The sequence below is a fragment of the Leuresthes tenuis genome, unplaced genomic scaffold (genome assembly GCF_036924035.1).
Source record: "Leuresthes tenuis unplaced genomic scaffold, fLeuTen1.0.hap1 SCAF_8, whole genome shotgun sequence".
Classification (NCBI taxonomy): Eukaryota; Metazoa; Chordata; class Actinopteri; order Atheriniformes; family Atherinopsidae; genus Leuresthes; species Leuresthes tenuis.
Window position 1 is genome coordinate 17,914,319 of NW_027325362.1, and position 18,190 is coordinate 17,932,508.

The 18,190-nt window shown below is 44.1% G+C and overlaps 2 protein-coding genes across 4 annotated transcripts; one reads left to right on the forward strand and one right to left on the reverse strand.

Moving 5' to 3' along the window:
* The first annotated feature begins 80 nt into the window (after positions 1–80).
* fbxo11a (F-box protein 11a) lies at positions 81–11,566 on the forward strand. Of its 2 annotated transcripts, none has more exons than XM_072391188.1 (22): positions 81–591; positions 2,511–2,635; positions 2,736–2,817; positions 3,829–3,973; positions 4,555–4,684; positions 5,270–5,353; positions 5,445–5,577; positions 5,663–5,769; positions 5,891–6,002; positions 6,271–6,377; positions 6,755–6,892; positions 7,192–7,409; positions 7,672–7,852; positions 7,956–8,078; positions 8,356–8,441; positions 8,533–8,609; positions 8,735–8,878; positions 9,038–9,148; positions 9,270–9,377; positions 9,491–9,599; positions 9,695–9,793; positions 9,963–11,566. In XM_072391188.1, the coding sequence occupies exons 1-22, from the start codon at positions 498–500 to the stop codon at positions 10,090–10,092; spliced, it is 2,643 nt and encodes an 880-aa protein (XP_072247289.1). In that variant the 5' UTR covers positions 81–497; the 3' UTR covers positions 10,093–11,566. The 2 variants fall into 2 exon arrangements, with proteins under 2 accessions (XP_072247289.1, XP_072247290.1); XM_072391189.1 differs by having other exon boundaries at positions 3,832–3,973.
* msh6 (mutS homolog 6 (E. coli)) lies at positions 11,071–18,190 on the reverse strand. 2 transcript variants are annotated; one of them, XM_072391187.1, is made up of 10 exons: positions 17,780–18,190; positions 17,050–17,252; positions 16,742–16,935; positions 14,034–16,605; positions 13,271–13,554; positions 13,020–13,137; positions 12,852–12,941; positions 12,581–12,735; positions 11,790–11,989; positions 11,071–11,707 (listed from the first exon to the last, which is right to left on the reverse strand). In XM_072391187.1, exons 1-10 carry the CDS (start codon positions 18,040–18,042, stop codon positions 11,626–11,628), a joined length of 4,161 nt encoding a protein of 1,386 aa, XP_072247288.1. In that variant the 5' UTR covers positions 18,043–18,190; the 3' UTR covers positions 11,071–11,625. The 2 variants fall into 2 exon arrangements, with proteins under 2 accessions (XP_072247288.1, XP_072247287.1); XM_072391186.1 differs by having other exon boundaries at positions 17,050–17,255.

The following is an 18,190-nucleotide window of genomic DNA, read 5'->3' on the forward strand; positions in this document are numbered from 1 at the left end:
CCTGCGACCAAAGCCTGTTAAGTAATCTGTCCATGAAGACATATATCCAAGTCGTTGACGGGGATAGGCTGTAAAGTCCTATAATCGCTTCGCCAACACCTCAACCCATGCAAGCCCGACTGCTGCAGAGGCAAACAACAGATTCTCTCATGATGGATGCTTGAAAGACTGAGCTCATAAGTAAAAGTAAAATCCCTGTTAAATCGACCGCCTTCCACGGGGAAAGCGAGGAGACGACGAGAGGTCCTCCCATGTGATGTGACTGAGGCCTGACGGACTGTGCCTGTCTGTTATGGCTCCTCCTGCTACAGTAGAACGGGACTAGACGTAACACCAGTGCAGGGGAACGGGAGTAACACAGCGATACGTTTCTCTTGAGCCACGGTGAAAGATGGCAAATCGTGCAATGCTGAAGAAAAAGACATAGACGGCGGGTTTTGCGTCGCCTCTTCTGCTGTGAAGGCTTCGACTTTTCTTTCAGATTAACAACCCCCCAAATGAACTCCGTCAGAGCAAGTAACGTTAGCAGAAGACCTAGGCGAGTATCGAGGCCGCGCCCGGTGCAGCCGGAGAGGAATCACCAGGAAAGAGGTAACGTTTACAAAGCTAGCGTTAGCATTACCGAGCCGCTTGTCAAACAGCTGACCATTGTATTTATTTGTATGTGTAATGCTTTGACATTTTTTGTGTTGTTTTTGTGAAATGTCGTACGCGTTGTGGGGCAACGTTAGTTGTTGTGGAAAGACACTTGGGAGCTAACGGCGCTCTCAGTAGGTTCCATTGCTGCGAGGAAACACCGAGGCTTTTGTGTTCCTACTTAGCATTCAGGCCGCGCTTTGTTTTGCTTGATTTTATGCCCCGAGTCGGCCTCTCTATTGCACGTCTAACCTCATACCGGTGGTGTTTTTGTTTTTTTAGAAGGTAAAATTCACAAGTTCCGGAAATGACTAATGATAAGACAGTTACTTGCTGGCTTCATGGGTGACAAACGCAAGGCAGGATACATTAAGCGGTTTTGCCAGTTGTCGTAGCATGCTAACTTAACATAGCCCGTGCTAGATCGTTGTTATTATTAGCACGTCTGGCTAGCTATCTGCGTTCTGGCGTTATTCAAAAAAAAAAAAAAAGAAGGGGGGAAAAAAGGGCTGCTCACCCAGTGACCTTTGCTATTCTAACATATGAATGCAGAATATGCTGCCTGTAATTAGATTTTTTTTTTGTGTGTCCATAGTAACCTGTGTTTGTTTTGTTTTAGTTTCTTTTCCTAAGCACTGCTGTGACATCAGACGGTGTAATGTGAACGAATGTTGGATGCGATTTTAGTCGGAAAAAAAAGGACACTCTTGAATTATAGCTGCCATGGCTTGAAGCCCGTGTTATTGACCTGATACTGATCTGCAACATTAATGATTGGTTGGCCAATCTAATTCAGCGTCAACAATGCTGTTTGATCTCACAGTAACAATTGAGTGCCAATCAGCTGAATGAAGATGGTTAACCCATGATACTTGTTGCCTCTTGAGAAAGTGAATCAAGGTGATGTGTTGACAGTCTGAACAGAGACCCAACAAAGAGTAAAATATCACAGTGAGCTTTATGTTTCCTCAGAATTCTGTAGATCCTCTCTGTATCTCATTTAATTTCTTCAGGCAAGACCTGTCATGAGTTATGTTTATTCAACTTCGCCTAGGCGCCTACAGCATAGCTTTGCTCTCATCTAAAGGGGACAGAAAATGAAATGATATGATGCACAACTCCATCTTCTGCTTTTTTCAAAATGCCAAAGTATGTATTTGCTGCGAAAAGGGGAAAAACGTTTGTGATTGTCAAATAAGGGAGAAAAACCTGCACGGTACTTCATGTTACACTTGGAGAACATCGCTTTAACTGGCCCATGTCGTCTCATTACACTGCAATGGTTACTGGTCTTGTAGCTGGGAAGAGTCTTCCTTGCAGCCGGAGCAACAAGCAGACAGCGTTTGCATCTTCCATCGGGCGTAGCCATCAACTCATCAAGGTGAATAGGCGTATAGATGTATGCGTAGTTTGGCTGGGGGTTGATGCTGTGTTTGCTTTTCAATTGATTGAATCCCCACCATGATAGGATTTGTAATCAGCTTGTTCCTCACAGAGTAGGTAAAGAGCTGAAAAAGCTTTGTTTTTTTTTTTTTTTTTTTTTCTCACACCTTCTCATAGACAATGTTGAGACAATTGCAAGTGATTATCTTAGAAGCAGTGTTTTGTTGGAAAGCTCAGAATCTGTAAATGTACGGTCAGTTGTTAATTGACTGTGTACGTTAATGTCCGTTGTTCAACCAGGTATTAAACATACCAGCAAGTTGATGTCCATCATAAAATTAGAAAAGTATTCACATTCTTCAGTGTTTTGAATGGCTATATTTAAAGTGGGACACATGCGTGTTGGGATCAACGCAGCCTTGATCATCTTTCGTATGGATATAATTGAATGCATTGTCTGTAATCTTTTTCTCTTGATCTGCTACTTGTAGATGAGGACGTTGCTGCAGATATGGTCGCAGAAGAATCCGGTCCAGGAGCTCAGAATAGTCCCTACCAACTTAGAAGAAAGTCTCTACCCAAGAGAACAGTGTGTCCGACAAAGACCAACATGGAGGTACATTTCTCAAGAATCCTGCAAAGATCATGGAAGAAATATATGTTTGTTTTGAAAGACAAACAGTGATTATTAAAAAGTTACTTTTTTTTATCTATAGGGTGCCTCCACTTCAACAACAGAAAACTTTGGACATCGACCTAAGCGTCCCAGAGTTTCTGGAAAGTGTCAAGATTTACCAGGTAATTGGGGCCGCTTCATTTGTCTTGATGTGTATTTTTCCATAAAAGTGTATCAATCGTGAGGTTCTGCATAATTGTGGGCGCAATTCCCTTTTGTGATGGTTATTGCGGTGTGTTGACATGTTTAACCTTTCTCGCGTCGGTGAGAATGCGACTCTTGTTTTGAGTCTCACTGTTTATACAAAGAAACTTGCATGTAATCATCTGAATATTCACTGTAAAACATGTCATGACAAAGATACGTTGATATAATTTCTATCCTTCATTTGGAGAAGAAGAAAAAAAAGATAACTTTAGCAACTGTTGTTTTTTGTAGATTCAGCACCTTCCTTCATCCTTCAGTGCAGGCTTTTGTTTTATTTGTAAGATAGTAACTCAGGAAATGTGGGAATGTATGTAGGAACATCTCCTGTTAGCCTCTTTGATTTATAGCATCAGATGTTGCCGGGAACATCTCGAAATCATAAAAATCTTTTCTGCTGGTGGCATTTAGAGCCTTTCTCATCCCTTGCTGCTCCAGCCAAAGATCCCAAAACAGATTTTCAGCCGTTACGTGGATTTGGGGTTCTACTGCCAACCGTTGGACTTCTTCATGTTGTGCCCACAGTTGGTCCACGTCGAAACTTTTTAAACCAAATTTTGTAGATGACAAATGTCACATTTTATTTTGCGTTTCGTCTTTGTGTTTCACCTTCCTATCTTTCCCTGAGGTCAGCTCCAAATAAGAGCTTTCTTTGTTTTCTCTCCTACACAAAGGAAGAAAAATGTTGTTTTCTCTCAGTCAGTAGGATGTTTATTTATATTTGGGATCAGCGTTTTACCCCTGGAAGAGAAATGTGCATAATGCGATTAAATCAATGGTGATGTACTTAAGTAGGAATTATTTGAATGAAAAAAAAATCGTCATCGTTTTGGCTGTAGCTTCCAATCTTGGTGCGGCTTTTCTCCTTTTGCATGCCATTGTTTGACTTCAACTAGACCCCGGTAATTTCTTGGTCATTCTCCTCCCAGCAGCTCCAGCAGAGCTGTATTTGCAGGAGAAGCTTCCAGATGAGGTGGTGCTAAAGATCTTCTCGTACCTGCTGGAGCAGGACTTGTGCCGCGCAGCATGTGTGTGCAAGCGCTTCAGCGAGCTGGCCAACGACCCCATCCTCTGGTGAGACGCGGTGGTGTTTGAGAAAAAGAAAAGAAAAAAACATTTTCTTTGCACCACTTACCCGGTTTATTTGTTGTAAACAAACTGGTTCAGAGCGGCTTTAACGTTGGCATCTGATTGATATTTTAACCCATTGTGACCCAAGGCTTTAAAAAGCTGTATAAAGTCGGACTTTTGAGAGGTTAAGGCATCGTCTTTTATTGTGAATTCTGGACTTTGCCCTTATGTTCATGAATATTTATTGAAGACCTAATTGTTTGTGTCTCTTAAAAGTGAAAAGTATACATATGTTGCATCTGGTCCTAATGGGTCAATCAGAACTGACTTACAGCTTAATGAACATTAGAAAACAACACTTCATGTGTTGGCTTTTCATGTGTCAGTTTTAAACGTCAGGTCTGTACACACAGCAGTTTCTTGCTGACTGCAGTGAGCCAAATTTAAAGAAAAACGGCCTGTGAGTCGTCAACCCAAGCATAACAAAGACTGGTTGTTTTACAGAGCTTCAGCTACTGTAAGGAATTCTCTGACACGGATAAGAAGAGGGGGATGTTTACCGTTGATGTGTCTTCATATTTCAGGAAGCGACTGTACATGGAAGTTTTTGAATACACGCGACCCATGATGCACCCTGAGGCGGGAAAGTTCTACCAGATAAACCCAGAAGAATATGAGCAGCCAAACCCGTGGAAGGAGAGTTTTCAGCAGCTGGTATGGAATCCTCAAAAACACCTTGAATATTTCAAATGTCCTCTGTCAGCAATGATTTAGCACGCATGAGTACTTTATTACTGCTCTGTAAAATAGGGTAATAAGAGTTGTGCATATTGTCGTGGCATTGGCTTTACAGGAAGGTCACCAGACACAGTGTCCTGAGCTGAACAAGGCGCACCGTATATATTATAACCATCCTCAAGTCATGGGAGAATTGAGGGATATGGGACTAAATTATTACCCACGATTGGCTTTTATACACTGCAAATTGTTAATATTGAACAAATTCCGCTCGTTGCTGAATCTGCGCAGCCCTCTTGTGTACAGATAGCAAATGTCATGTGAAAGGGCAGCACCAAAGGCAACAGTGTGACATTCTGTAATTAGAGAGTGGAAGAGAACGTGGCTGCGTTGTGTTCCTTTGTGATACACCGGCCCTGAGGAGTGTTTTCCCCAGACAGGCCATTGGAGACAGTTTACATCACGATCTTCTCTGGGATGCAATGTCGTTGTCATTTGCTCAGTGTATGTCATCTTCACAGTGAAAATAATTCTGTTTGTTATATTGTTTTGTTCTCGCAGTATAAAGGTGCCCACGTTAAGCCAGGGTTTGCAGAACACTTCTACAGCAATCCTGCCAGATACAAAGGGAGAGATAACATGTTTGTAAGTGAACTTTCTCACGTCCTTTTACTTATACATACATACGTACTTTGTGTACTCCAGTTCTTCGGCTTACTTGTTATGCCTTCTCCAGTACTATGACACCATCGAGGATGCTCTTGGAGGCGGTCAGGAGCCTCACTTTGACGGCTTGATATTCGTCCACTCTGGTATTTATACAGACGAATGGATCTACATCGAGTCTCCCATCACAATGATCGGAGCTGGTACGCTTGTTTTAAAGTCATAAATCCGGTTTTAAACTTTGCACTTGTTTAGTGTCTAACTAAGCCTTTCTGGTTGATTTTGTAGCTCCTGGAAAAGTAGCAGAGAAAGTCATCATCGAGAACACCAGAGACTCCACATTTGTGTTCATGGAAGGTTCAGAAGATGCTTACGTTGGATACATGACCATAAGGGTGAGAGGACTCTTTTTTTCTTTCCCCATAGACCACATACTTAGTACATGGAACTAGAACTAGAACATACCCTAGTCATGCTTTTAGTTGGTGCCTTAAACGTTTTTTTCTTCTGCTGCAGTTCAATCCCGACGATAAATCCGCCCAGCACCACAATGCACATCACTGCTTGGAGATTACGGTCAACTGCAGTCCCATCATTGACCACTGCATCATACGCAGCACATGCACAGGTAAATCTGCTGCCTTTTGGCCTACTTTCACGGTGTTCAACATTTATCGGGGTTATAAGATCATTCTAAAGGGGTTGCAAGAAGGCTGTTGGGCTATGAAAGAGGAGAACAAAGTTGTGCTGCCTTGAGAATAGTCACACAAGTTAGATCCATTATGAGGAGTTGCAAGATAATAGTGCTTGTTATGGTTTTTCAAAACAATACGTGACAGAAGAGGCTCTGGCGTGGTCTTCTGTGTTGTGATGCATTTTCATTCTGCTTGTTTCAGTGGGGTCAGCTGTCTGCGTCAGCGGTCAGGGTGCTTGTCCTACAATCAAGCACTGCAACATCAGCGACTGTGAAAATGTTGGTCTTTACATCACGGACCACGCACAGGTGATTTGCACCTCTCATTCATCATTTTAACGCTTACAGACATGGTGTTGGCCGGTCCTTCGTCTTCACAGAGTGAATTCTTACACGTTTTATGTAGGTGAGTAGGTCAGAGCAGAGCTTGAGTGTTAATGGGTCATTATCAGACTTGTGCAGAGCTTTATGAAGCGATGACGAGCCGACCCACATATCTAAATCAGGTATTTTGAAGCCGGGAAAGGTGTAAAGCATTCAGGGTTAAGGGGACCAGAATTGCAAAAATGCTGGATTAGAGAGCAGGTCTAGAGCTTGTATCTTGATTAAATGTTAATACGATAAAAGAATTTAATAGACAAGAAAACTGTGTGAGTAGCGATTGACTTCCACTGTCTTATGTTCAGGGAATATATGAAGACAACGAGATCTCAAACAACGCCCTGGCTGGGATCTGGGTGAAGAACCACGGCAACCCAATCATCAGACGGAATCACATCCACCATGGCAGAGATGTAGGGGTTTTCACATTTGACCACGGCATGGTAAGATGCAGCTTACTGCTGTTTGGTTTGTTTGTTTGTTCTTTATCAACTTTTCCACACTTCTGTAAGTTTTCTGAAATGAGTGTGTGTCATTACAATTAAAAGTGATGAGGCATTACTTGTTGGAGACCCTTAAATCAAATGTAATCAAACTGTCATATTTGAGTGTATTAGTTTATTATTATTTTGTACATTACTTTGTACTAAATACACAGTTCTTCTTTGCCTTTTTTTTTTTTTGCTTCCCTGTGACTTAAACAGACTGTACAGTAATTCAGTCTTTCTCCATCTGTTTCCAGGGTTACTTTGAAAGCTGCAACATCCATAGGAACCGTATAGCTGGCTTCGAGGTGAAAGCGTATGCCAATCCAACTGTGGTTCGTTGCGAGATCCATCACGGTCAGACTGGGGGCATCTATGTACACGAAAAGGGGCGTGGTCAGTTCATAGAAAACAAGATCTATGCAAATAACTTTGCAGGGGTGTGGATCACCTCCAACAGTGACCCCACAATAAGGTCAGCATTGCCCGGAGTTTCTGTTTCTGTTTATGCATTTAGCAGACGCTTTTATCCAAAGCGACTTACAGGTAGGCATATAGGGTAAGGGGGTCTTGCCTAAGGACCCCTACTGGAAGTAGTACCTTTCATGGAGGGGATTGGAACTCAGGTCTCCCACACGAAAGGTGCCAATCATACCACTACACTATCCAGTCCGGCGTGTAAAGTAAGTGTCAGTTTGGACGTGTCCTCAAATGTCTTTGTTTTTGTCCAAACGCAGGGGAAATGCCATATTCAATGGCAACCAAGGCGGCGTTTATATTTTTGGTGATGGCAGAGGCCTCATCGAAGGGAACGACATCTATGGTAATGCCCTGGCAGGAATCCAGATCCGGACAAATAGCTGCCCAATCGTCAGGCACAACAAGATCCACGATGGTCAACACGGTGGCATATATGTGGTAAATGCTTATCTCGTTTTTTTGTGTTCTGTCTTCATTTTGTTGGATACCTTTATGGTATCACTTTGAAACGGAGCAGTGATCGATTGTTTGTTTTATCTAGCATGAAAAAGGACAAGGAGTCATAGAGGAGAATGAAGTGTACAGCAATACACTGGCAGGAGTGTGGGTGACGACGGGCAGTACGCCGGTACTGAGGAGGAACAGGATACACAGCGGGAAGCAGGTGAGATTATAAGCAAGTTAGCCCTACAGAAAGGAGATGAATGGAAAGCCAGGGATTAGAGTCGCTTTGCAATCACACATGTTTACAGACGTATTTATGTCATAATTCAGATGCTGACTGCTCACAAATTGCATTGTCAGAGAAGCTCAATGTTGTAGAACGTTTAAAAAAATTCAGTCGGATCTTAACGAGATCGCTCCCTGTCACACGAACTATTCGATAATATGCGCTTTAGTACGACCAATAAATGGCAGCTGTCGTGTTTTCATGTGAACAGGTCGGGGTCTACTTCTATGACAATGGCCACGGTGTGCTGGAGGACAATGACATCTACAATCACATGTACTCTGGAGTTCAGATAAGGTTTGTGGGGAAAAGAAAGTCAAGAAGACTTGCATCCAGCTTATTGAGGCAGTGGCTCACCTATCCCACTTCTTTTTTCTTTTTTTTACAGGACTGGCAGCAATCCCAAGATCAGACGGAATAAGATCTGGGGAGGTCAGAATGGAGGCATTTTGGTGTACAACTCAGGTGAGAAGCAGAGAGGGATTTTTTTTTCTTTTACTTTTTAAATTAGGACGGCTGTCTTTTTTCTGTTTTTTTTTTTTTTTTTTCCTATTTTGCACTAATTGGCTACATTTGTATTAATTCCTCAGGCTTAGGATTCATCGAGGACAACGAGATCTTTGACAATGCGATGGCAGGAGTGTGGATCAAGACCGACAGCAATCCCACTTTGCGGAGGAACAAGATCCACGACGGGAGAGATGGCGGGATCTGTATATTCAACGGAGGAAGAGGTAGCTCCTTGATTTATTCTGTGAAAATCCAGTAAATCTTCCGCAGTTTTCTTCATAATCAAGCGAAAATTTTTATTACATTTTATTGGGTTGATGTTAACAAGTTGTTGTTGTTTTTTTAAATCGGTAATTCTTGGAACGACTGTTTTCTGCCGTCAGGTTTGCTCGAGGAGAACGACATCTTCAGAAATGCCCAAGCGGGTGTTCTCATTAGCACCAACAGTCACCCTGTACTGAGGAAAAACAGGATATTTGATGGCTTCGCTGCAGGTGGGTAACACCTGCACACAGGCTGTCATAGTTATAGTTATTTAATATTGTTCTGGACTTTAATGCCCTTGCAGATATGATATATTTAAAAAACTAAAAACTGTTTGTGTTTTGCTGAAAGGTATTGAGATCACCAACCATGCCACAGCGACCCTTGAAGGCAATCAGATCTTCAACAATCGTTTTGGTGGATTGTTTCTTGCATCGGGTGTCAATGTTACAATGAAAGGTGTCAAATTTCTTCCAACATTATTTTGACAAATCCTTATTTGCCTGATAACAGGCACATAATCAGAGATCCGCTGCCTCATTGTGAATAAACTCCCGCTATGTCTTCCGCAGATAATAAAATATTGAACAATCAAGATGCCATTGAAAAGGCTGTGAGCAGAGGTCAGTGCCTGTACAAGATTTCAAGTTACACCAGCTATCCAATGCACGATTTTTACAGGTAAATGTTGTTTGCAATTGCAATCGACGCGACGAATATATAGCCAGTGGTTGTGCGTTTTTCCTCGATTGTTAACCAACTTTGGGTTCACATAGGTGTCACACCTGTAACACAACAGACCGCAATGCCATCTGTGTGAACTGCATCAAGAAGTGTCACCAAGGACACGATGTGGAGTTCATCAGACACGATAGGTTGGTGTGATTTCCACATACTTCTACAATTCATTCATTTGTGATGGAGCACAAACAGAACCAACTTCTACTTCCATCAGTAGACTGCATATGAAATAGTTTATTTATTTATTTTTTTTGTGTGTCTTAATGGACTTTAACTGAACATAATCATATCTCAATTTCCCAGATTCTTCTGTGACTGTGGCGCAGGGACGCTTTCAAATCCCTGCACGTTAGCTGGAGAGCCGACGCACGACACGGACACTCTGTATGACTCTGCTCCTCCTATAGAGTCCAATACCCTGCAGCACAACTGAGCTCAAGATGCCAGGTCCCTTTGCACTTCAGCAGTAATGGACGTAAGACACAGAAGTCGTGCCGTGGAGGAGAAGATCCGTTCAAAAATACAGATTCACTTTGACGAGAGCATATACAGCAACTTAAAAAAAAGAAAAAATACCAGGGACACGAATATGCTAAAAAGAGACATTTAGGGGGGGAAAGTGTTGATAACAGATGCCTCGCTTTTTCTTTTTTTTTTTTTTTAATTTTAATTGAAAAAAGTAAAGATGACCTCAGTGGGACCCAGCGGGAGAGCAGCTGACTCAGGGTTTGTGGGTGTGTTGAACTGGTCGCCCTGCGTGACACCAGCGAGATGGACAAAACTACCGAGGCTCATCTTCTTTCAAGAAGCGCAAGAACAAGAGACTGTAGTCGTGTACAGATTCATCGCGTGGACGGATGCCAAGTCAGAAGAGGCAGAACTGTCCTCATGGGAGGCCAAAAAAAAGCCCCCAAATGCAACAATGCTTCCATCACTGGGCAACCGACGTGCTCGTATATGTACGAGAAAAATGACCTAGCACTTCAGCTTTTATTTTCTTTTTTCTCTGTCCTCAAGACGACTGTTGAGATTTGATTTTAATGCTTTTTTTTTTTTTTGTGTAGTTTTGTATTTTCATGCAAAAATCTTACTGTACTTGAATGTCTTTATTTTATTAAATGTCTTCTTTTTTTTTTTTGGTTATTCCCCAGAATTGCTGTAATTATACTCATGTCGCAGTATCTAACTTCTTTCTGTGAAAGAGATCAGAGAAAAGAGAGGAAAACACTAAACATTTTCTCCAGCAACGTTGACTCCTTTTCACGTTTGCAATACAGAACTGTGCTTTCACGGGACTCGTACCAGCGTGTACGAAACGGTCTGCTTTACATAATCTATGCACACTGTTTTTAACGTCTCACAAGCAAGATGTGGGGTGAAACGGTTTTGTTTTCGTCTTGGTTTTTAAACCCTTCGCAGCATTCATTTAGCGAGTAAGCCACGCTCATGAGACCCTGTGTTCAATTTCCATGTGGTTGTCTTCTGTAACGGGTTCAAGTGCTGCTTCGTGGCCTTTTGTGATCATTTGTTGGATTATTAACATTCACACAATGGAAAAAAAAAAAAAAAGTCTTGTGAAAGCACAATTCCTTTTCAATGGTTAGTTGTTTGTCAATGTTGCTGGAGAATTGAACAGCTTTTACTCTACTGAAGCTGAGACAAGTATCTATATACAGCGCTTTATGGTTTCATTGCCCCTCCCCCCTCTCTCTCTCATCCATTCATGTGTACTGGTGATTGTGGATTCTCATACAGACTGAAATGTATGCATGTATCATAACATCTAGACTTAATATATTGTGAAGTATTCAATAACCGTTGTGTAGGCGATAGTGTGAATTAAAAGGGTTTAATTTCCTAGATGAAACATTGTCATTTTTTTAAAAATAAACTTTATTGGATCATTACAGTAGTGTTTTTTCAAAGTGCCGAGAGAACAAAAAAAAATATATATAACTGGCTCAAACTACAAGGTGTTGAGCAGCTGCACAAGTGAAGCAAAGTGTGTGATGTCTGGTGTGGCATCTTCAGCAAACTGGCAGAGCTTCCTGAAAGAGAAAAGGAGTCAACGGTTGACAGTTATCGACATCAGTTCAGATCCTTGCGTTGCCGACTAACACTAAAACCTACTTGAATAGTCTGAGGCTGATTGTGCTCCTCTCGAACTCTCTGGCCTTCCTGTGTCCTGCCTGGATGACCTCCTCTGGTAGGCTGGCTAGTCGGGCAGCATTGAACCCATAACTCTTAGGACAAGCACCGGTGATGAACTTGTAGAGGAATGTGATCGTCTCTTGACTTGGATCCTCGCATTCATTCTCGACCATGCATGCCTGGAAGGGACAGACATAATTCATTCAAAAGCACTGCGTGTGATGCACAGTGAAGAAAAATACTACATGCTGCAGCTTGAACGTTGCGTTCGAGCTGATACGTTTGCACAAATGGGACGCTCAAAAATACAGAATACCACAACACCATTTGCAACCTTTAACTCAAGTGGAGGAACTCAGAAATGAAAGGATGCCGCATATTGTGGCTAGAGGAGCACCCACCGCTGGCACAGGGGAAACAGCTGTGCTGCAACTTAGATGAGGCCACTAACTGCTAAATTCATTCTCTCAAACTAAGATCCTTCAAGTTACTGCTTTCACTTTCTTCGTCCTCTCTGCTACATTAGACGCTCTTTGCACTTTAACATATATCCAATGCTTCCAAAACTTTTCTTTTAGTGTATATTTTAATAGCAGTGATAGGTTTAACATTTAGAAGCCCAAGCTGTCTACACAGAAAGTCGGTTCTTCCACACAAAGGGAAACAGACATGATGTAATCAAACCGATTAAAATAGTGCTCAAAGCTTGCATTAGATAACGTCTGCCTGTGATGCGCAGTATCTATCAGCATTAGCATTGCCGTGCTTACCATGTGGCCCAACCGCACAGCAGGGTTGTTGGCGTAATCCTCTACCAGGGAGTGGTAATGTGTGGAGAAGAGCGTGCGACAGCAGATCTTCTCAGCGAGCTCCTTCACAACAGCGCTGGCAATCGCTGTGCCGTCATATGTGGCTGTGCCCCTTCCTGCAACATGGCACAGCTAAATGACTACGCGATGAAAACAAAGCGACGCCATGGCGACTAAACTGTTCTGTGGAGACGAGACTCGATTTCAAATGCAAGCATGAATAAATGCTTACCCAATTCATCAAGAAGCACAAGTGAGTGTTTTGTGGCATGGTGCAGGATGCTGGCAGTCTCACTCAGCTCCACAAAGAAGGTGCTTTCTCCTGTCAGTACAAGAGTATAAGTTTAACCCATCGAGGGCCAGCTCTGATCATTATGCTAAAAGGTCTTTGAGACGTTACCAGCCATGATTCGATCAGAGGCTCCCAGCCTGGTGAAGACCCTGTCAACTGGTGTAAAACGGAGGCTCTCAGCTGGAACGTAGCACCCCAGCTGAGCCAGAATGATCACAAGCCCACACTGTAGAAAAAGAGCAGCGTGACATCTTAACACGGGCCAACAGAGACCTCAAAATAAATCGCATAACACCACTGTGCGTACAACTGGAACACACACACACACACACACAGATACAAACATGCAAATGACCCACCTGTCGCATGAGAGTCGACTTTCCGCCCATGTTTGGCCCTGTGACAAGAACACAAGCGGCACGGCCTTCCTCCTCATCACTTTCACTGCTTCCAGGGCAGCCGATGAAGATGTCGTTGGGAATAAAGTCGTCGCCAAAAAAGGTCTTGGTGACACAGGGGTGACGGGATCCAGTGAGGTTAATGAAGGGCGCAACCTGGGTGTCATCCTCAGGGAGCACCACCTGAGGCCTGGTCATTACTCCATCTCCACCCTGGCTGTAGCGCGACAAAGCCAACAGCACATCTGGAAGGGGAAATAAAATAAGACTATAGGTACTGGTCTTTTTTTAAGAGGAAATTTTAGATCCTCTCAGAGTAAAACCTATCCTGTGGCTGAAGGGTGGCCCAGTGGTTCAAAACACTTTTTACACACAGCAATAAACTAAACACGAGCACTAATGGTCAATTCTGACAGCACGGAAACAAACTTCCTGATCTAACTAACGGCCAACATTACTTTTTGTAGTAGTCAGTCAATCACTGTATTATTTCCACAAGCAATCTGGTGCAATATCATTGTGTTAAAAATCAATCTGTGGCCTTTAATTAGCTAAATCTGCAGGATATCGACTCGGAGCAGACAACCGCCTACTCATCATGCTTTCAAAAGCCCCAAAAAGGATGCTCAGACAAAGATAAAATAAACAAATGGATAAAAACTGCAAAACAATAACCCTGGGAACACTTTTTCCCCATTTAAAAAGAGAAAGAAAATGACATTACCAAGCACTGCCATGCACTCCACGCCAGTCTTCCAGTCTCTGTAGTTCTTATCAAAGTTGTAGAAGAGCCTCCTCATGCAGTCCTTCAGTGCAGCATCTCTCTTCTCTTCGAATCCCTGCAGCTCTGAGAAGAGGCGCTCGGTCTCCTTCGTCACGTAACGCTTCCAGCCTTTCTTTGTAGACTTCACCTCATACTCCTCAGGGACATTCCTCTCCGAGAGACTGTCAGGAACTTCCATCTGAAAGCGGTTCCGCCCAGTTCCCCAGTAGGACATGCTTTTACAGCCAAGCCTCTTCTTCTGTCTGTCCAGGTACTCCTGCAGCTCTCGCTCACAGTTCTTGACTCCCATCAGAGCCTGGTCGTATTCGGGGTCGAAGCCAGCTTTTGGGGTTATGACACCTGTAGTGCGGGCTTTCTGGTGGTCGAAAGCAGTCTCCCAGCGCTTGAGTTCGGCAGAGAGGTCGGGAAAGAGGCCGTTCTTTTCAGTCTTCAGACTGACAACTTGTCGAAACAATGCAGAATTAAATCCACCTGAAACTGGAGCAAAGACGGAAATGATCTCCTGCATAGTTTTGAAACCTTCCAGTGCAGAGAGGAAGTCTGCTATCTTGCGCTTGCTGTAAGTGACCTCTTCATAGAGGACTGCTCTGCTGTCAGGATGGTCCTGGCCTTTTAGAGGAGTGCCAATGCTGTGGATTTTACTCAGGAGACGCTCCAAGTCTGGGAGCTTCTTCAACAGGTCTGACACCTCAGTCGCCTGAGCTTGAGCCCCCATTAGGTCATCCACTGCATCCAGTCTGTCCCTGATGGAAGAGGGGTTACACAGCGGAGCACAGAGCCACTGCTTTAGCAGCCTCTTGCCAAACGGGGTGCAGCACGTGTCCAAACGCTCCAACAGTGTCCCTTCGGTTCCGCCCGATCCACTCTGAAAGATTTCCAAGTTGGCCAAAGTCACTCCGTCAAGGATCATACGCTGACGAGTCTGTGCAAAGAAACTGGCAGGTCCGGCAGCTTTTTCCATCTCAACATCAACAGGGACATATTCTTCAAAGTTGGCCAAGGAAAGCAACTCTTTGTCTACCAGACATTTCTTTAGGTAGAACATGCAGCCCCCGAAAGCTGACAGCGCCAGTTCATACCCCTCCTTGGGAGTCAGGCACAGTGAATCGCTCTCTGAGGTCATCTTTTTTATAAGAGAAGGGAGAAAACTGTTCCCGGTCCCATGCTCCTCTGCGGCAATCTCTTTAAAATAATCCTCTTCTGAGAGGGTTTTAAGAGCCTTCTGAGCGTCCCAGAACTGTGTTCCTGCATTAAGTCCTTCCTGCAGAGCAGAAGACAGAGATGCCTTCAGGATTTTGCGCGTCTCCACAGATGGATTCCCCTTTTCAAACAGCACCTCAGCGGGGGGAAAATGTGCGATCAGAGTGCGCAGGCGTGAGCAGTGACGGTCATCTGGGAACTGACCAATGTGGAAATAACCCACAGAAGTGTCTACGAAGCAGACGCCGTATGTGCGATATCGCCCGGAGCTTTCCTCTTCAGCTTTTTCTTTCAGACTCAGGAGGAACTTGCTCTGACTCTCTGAGGGAGCGCCATCCAACACGCTGTAGGTTTGGGTGCCACGTGTGATAATCCGGCACACTTCTCTTTTCACAACACGATCAAATTTTGTGGGCTTAGCCATGGTCTTGCAACGCGCTTCCATCATATCTGGAGTCTCCGTCTGCTCCACACGAGCCACCTTGTAGCCTTTCTGGACCAATACATCGGAAAAGCGTCCAAAGCCGATCTCTGGAAAACCAGAGTGTGCCCACGTCCCCTTCATAAAGGTCAGCCCCAGCTCATTGACTCCAACGACAGCATCCATGTGGTAGAGCTCATAAAACTTTCCCACCTTGTAGAAAATCACCGTATCAAACATCTCAGACTTGAGCTGCCACCACCGACGCATTCCAGGAGTGACTCTGTTCACAAAGTCTTCGGGCACGTACAGGGTGGAGGGATCATAGTCATCCTCTGACTGTCGCCGCCTTTTGCTGTCTTTTCTTCTGCCTTCCTGCAGCCACTCCAGCTTCTCGTGATCCCAAACTGTTCCGCCTCCAGCAGACCCCGGCCCAGTCGCCTGGCTCTCAAAGCTGTCAGGAGCAGAAAAGGCTGACAAACGGGACTTTGTGTTGGCGGCGATTGCCGGCGGGGCCCGTTTAGGTGCGGCAGATGGGGCAGCAAGTGTCTTTGGCTTTGTGTTTGCAGACTTCTCTGCTGGGCGCTTGCGCTTAACAGGCTTGATGGGGCTTTCTACCTCCGACTCTTGGGTGCTCTCTCTCTCCTCCTCTTCACTACTCACTGTCCCCTCTTCCTCCTCATCTTCACTGCTCGACGCAGCATGCTCTGGTTTAAACTCATCATCCGATCCATCGCTGTCAGAGGCCATGATAATGCGACGGCGCTTGGGTTTGCTCCCACCTTCTGCTGACGCACGGGATGAACGTCGACTGGCTTTAGATGGCTTCACTTCCTCATTTTTACTGACTTCCCCATCACTGACCTCCTCATCGGTCTCTGACTTGTCAAGCTGGAATATAGTTAAAAAAATAGTAGTAGAACACATTCTGCATAATCAATCTATATTTAAAAGAAGCGTTTTAAAAATATTGTCATTCAAGACTGGCACATGTAGACCGGTCTCTATATCTATACATTATCATTACCTCCATTTCCTCCTCATCATCGTCATCATCATCAACCTCATCTTCCTCATCAGATGGATCCACGCAGACAGGGATCTTCAGTCTCTTTTCAGGACTGTCAAAAATAACTCCGTCAGCAAGCGCCATCGCTCGGCGAATGACCGGCTTGCTGCTGAAGAACACCCCCCCAGGTTTAACGTCACTGCTGTCAGATCCTGCAGGTCATACAACGGTAAAACAGTCGGCCTTACTCGAATTACACAAAACACAATGGCACCAAAACTAGCTTCATGGTATTTTCACGATCATGACAAACAGCAGTGGCTAACCTTGGTACTCTCTGACATATTTGGTGTTAACCCATCCTCTAGTGGGAGGTTCATCAAAGAAATGAACATGGATGCGCTGGTCCCGACCCCGCCCCCTCATCTGCTGTCCAGTCAGAGGCTGAGGCACCACCATGCATGGCCACCAGGGGTGTCCTTCAAGTTTTGCCCACACAAGGGCGCCAGCACGGAATGAGCACGTGGAGCTGCTGAAAGCAAAAAAAACAAAAAAAAAAAAAACAAAGCCACATATAAGAAGTCAAATACTAAATGTTATATGTTCAGGACACATCCTTGATGACAAACCTTCATGAGTGGGCCATTTTTAGGTTATGCCACAGCTCTAAAAGTAGGACAACAGTTTCGTAATCTTTTCATCTTTGACTACCTATTCATTTCAGATCTTGAATAAATTGTTCCTGCTCTGTAATCAACATGAATAATAGGGTACAGGTTGCAGGTTGTTTGGCCATAATGCTGCAACACGACAACCATTTACATGTGATGTCAGTTCTGCACGACTAACGTCACAGCTAAAAATCAATACACAAATCTAACATCCAAAATAACTTGTAGGTTCTCGACCAGTCTGCACCAGCGCATAAGAGCAATTGACTTTTTTTATTATTATTATTTAACAAATGCAGACATTAGTGAAGTCTTCCTGAAGCCATGCTAATCGTATGGACAGATCAAATGTGACTCCAGCAATTACACGGCTCCCAAGACTAACCTGTCTTTAGTTTTCTGGGCCATGTCGCCAAACAGTTTCTTGAGTCCCCCGCTGGCAGTCTTGGAGCTACTTTTCTGCTTAACTTTGCTTGTCTTGGTTGGCTGCTGTTGCTGTGTTTGTTTAGCTTCCTCTTTCGGAGACGAGTTGGACTTCTCTACGGCGGAGGGCAGGTCTGCCTCGGTCGGAGAGGGACTCGGCTTCGGTTTGGAAACCGACGGCGGAGACTTGGTGAAAAAATTGAAAAGCGAGCTTTGCTTCGCCATTTTGTGGAGATTTAAGTCCTACTTTCGCAGTATTTCCGTGATATTCCTTGTACTACTGCCTCCCTGAACCTCCGCACATCACCTAGCTTCAATCCTAGAAGAGCGTCACAGCGCGTAGACCATTCCGTTCGCGGGAAACACGCTCCTT

Bases quoted from the DNA above. Each gene is read 5' to 3' on its own strand.
- fbxo11a (XM_072391188.1), top strand. From the start codon at position 498: ATGAACTCCGTCAGAGCAAGTAACGTTAGCAGAAGACCTAGGCGAGTA. The intron at 8,879-9,037 runs GTAGCTCCTTGA...TTCTGCCGTCAG, and splicing joins TATATTCAACGGAGGAAGAG to GTTTGCTCGAGGAGAACGAC. The intron at 9,794-9,962 runs GTTGGTGTGATT...TCAATTTCCCAG, and splicing joins GAGTTCATCAGACACGATAG to ATTCTTCTGTGACTGTGGCG.
- msh6 (XM_072391186.1), bottom strand. From the start codon at position 18,042: ATGGCGAAGCAAAGCTCGCTTTTCAATTTTTTCACCAAGTCTCCGCCG. The intron at 13,138-13,270 runs GTGGGTCATTTG...CTTTTTCTACAG, and splicing joins AGTCGACTCTCATGCGACAG to TGTGGGCTTGTGATCATTCT. The intron at 12,942-13,019 runs GTAACGTCTCAA...TTGTACTGACAG, and splicing joins CTCTGATCGAATCATGGCTG to GAGAAAGCACCTTCTTTGTG.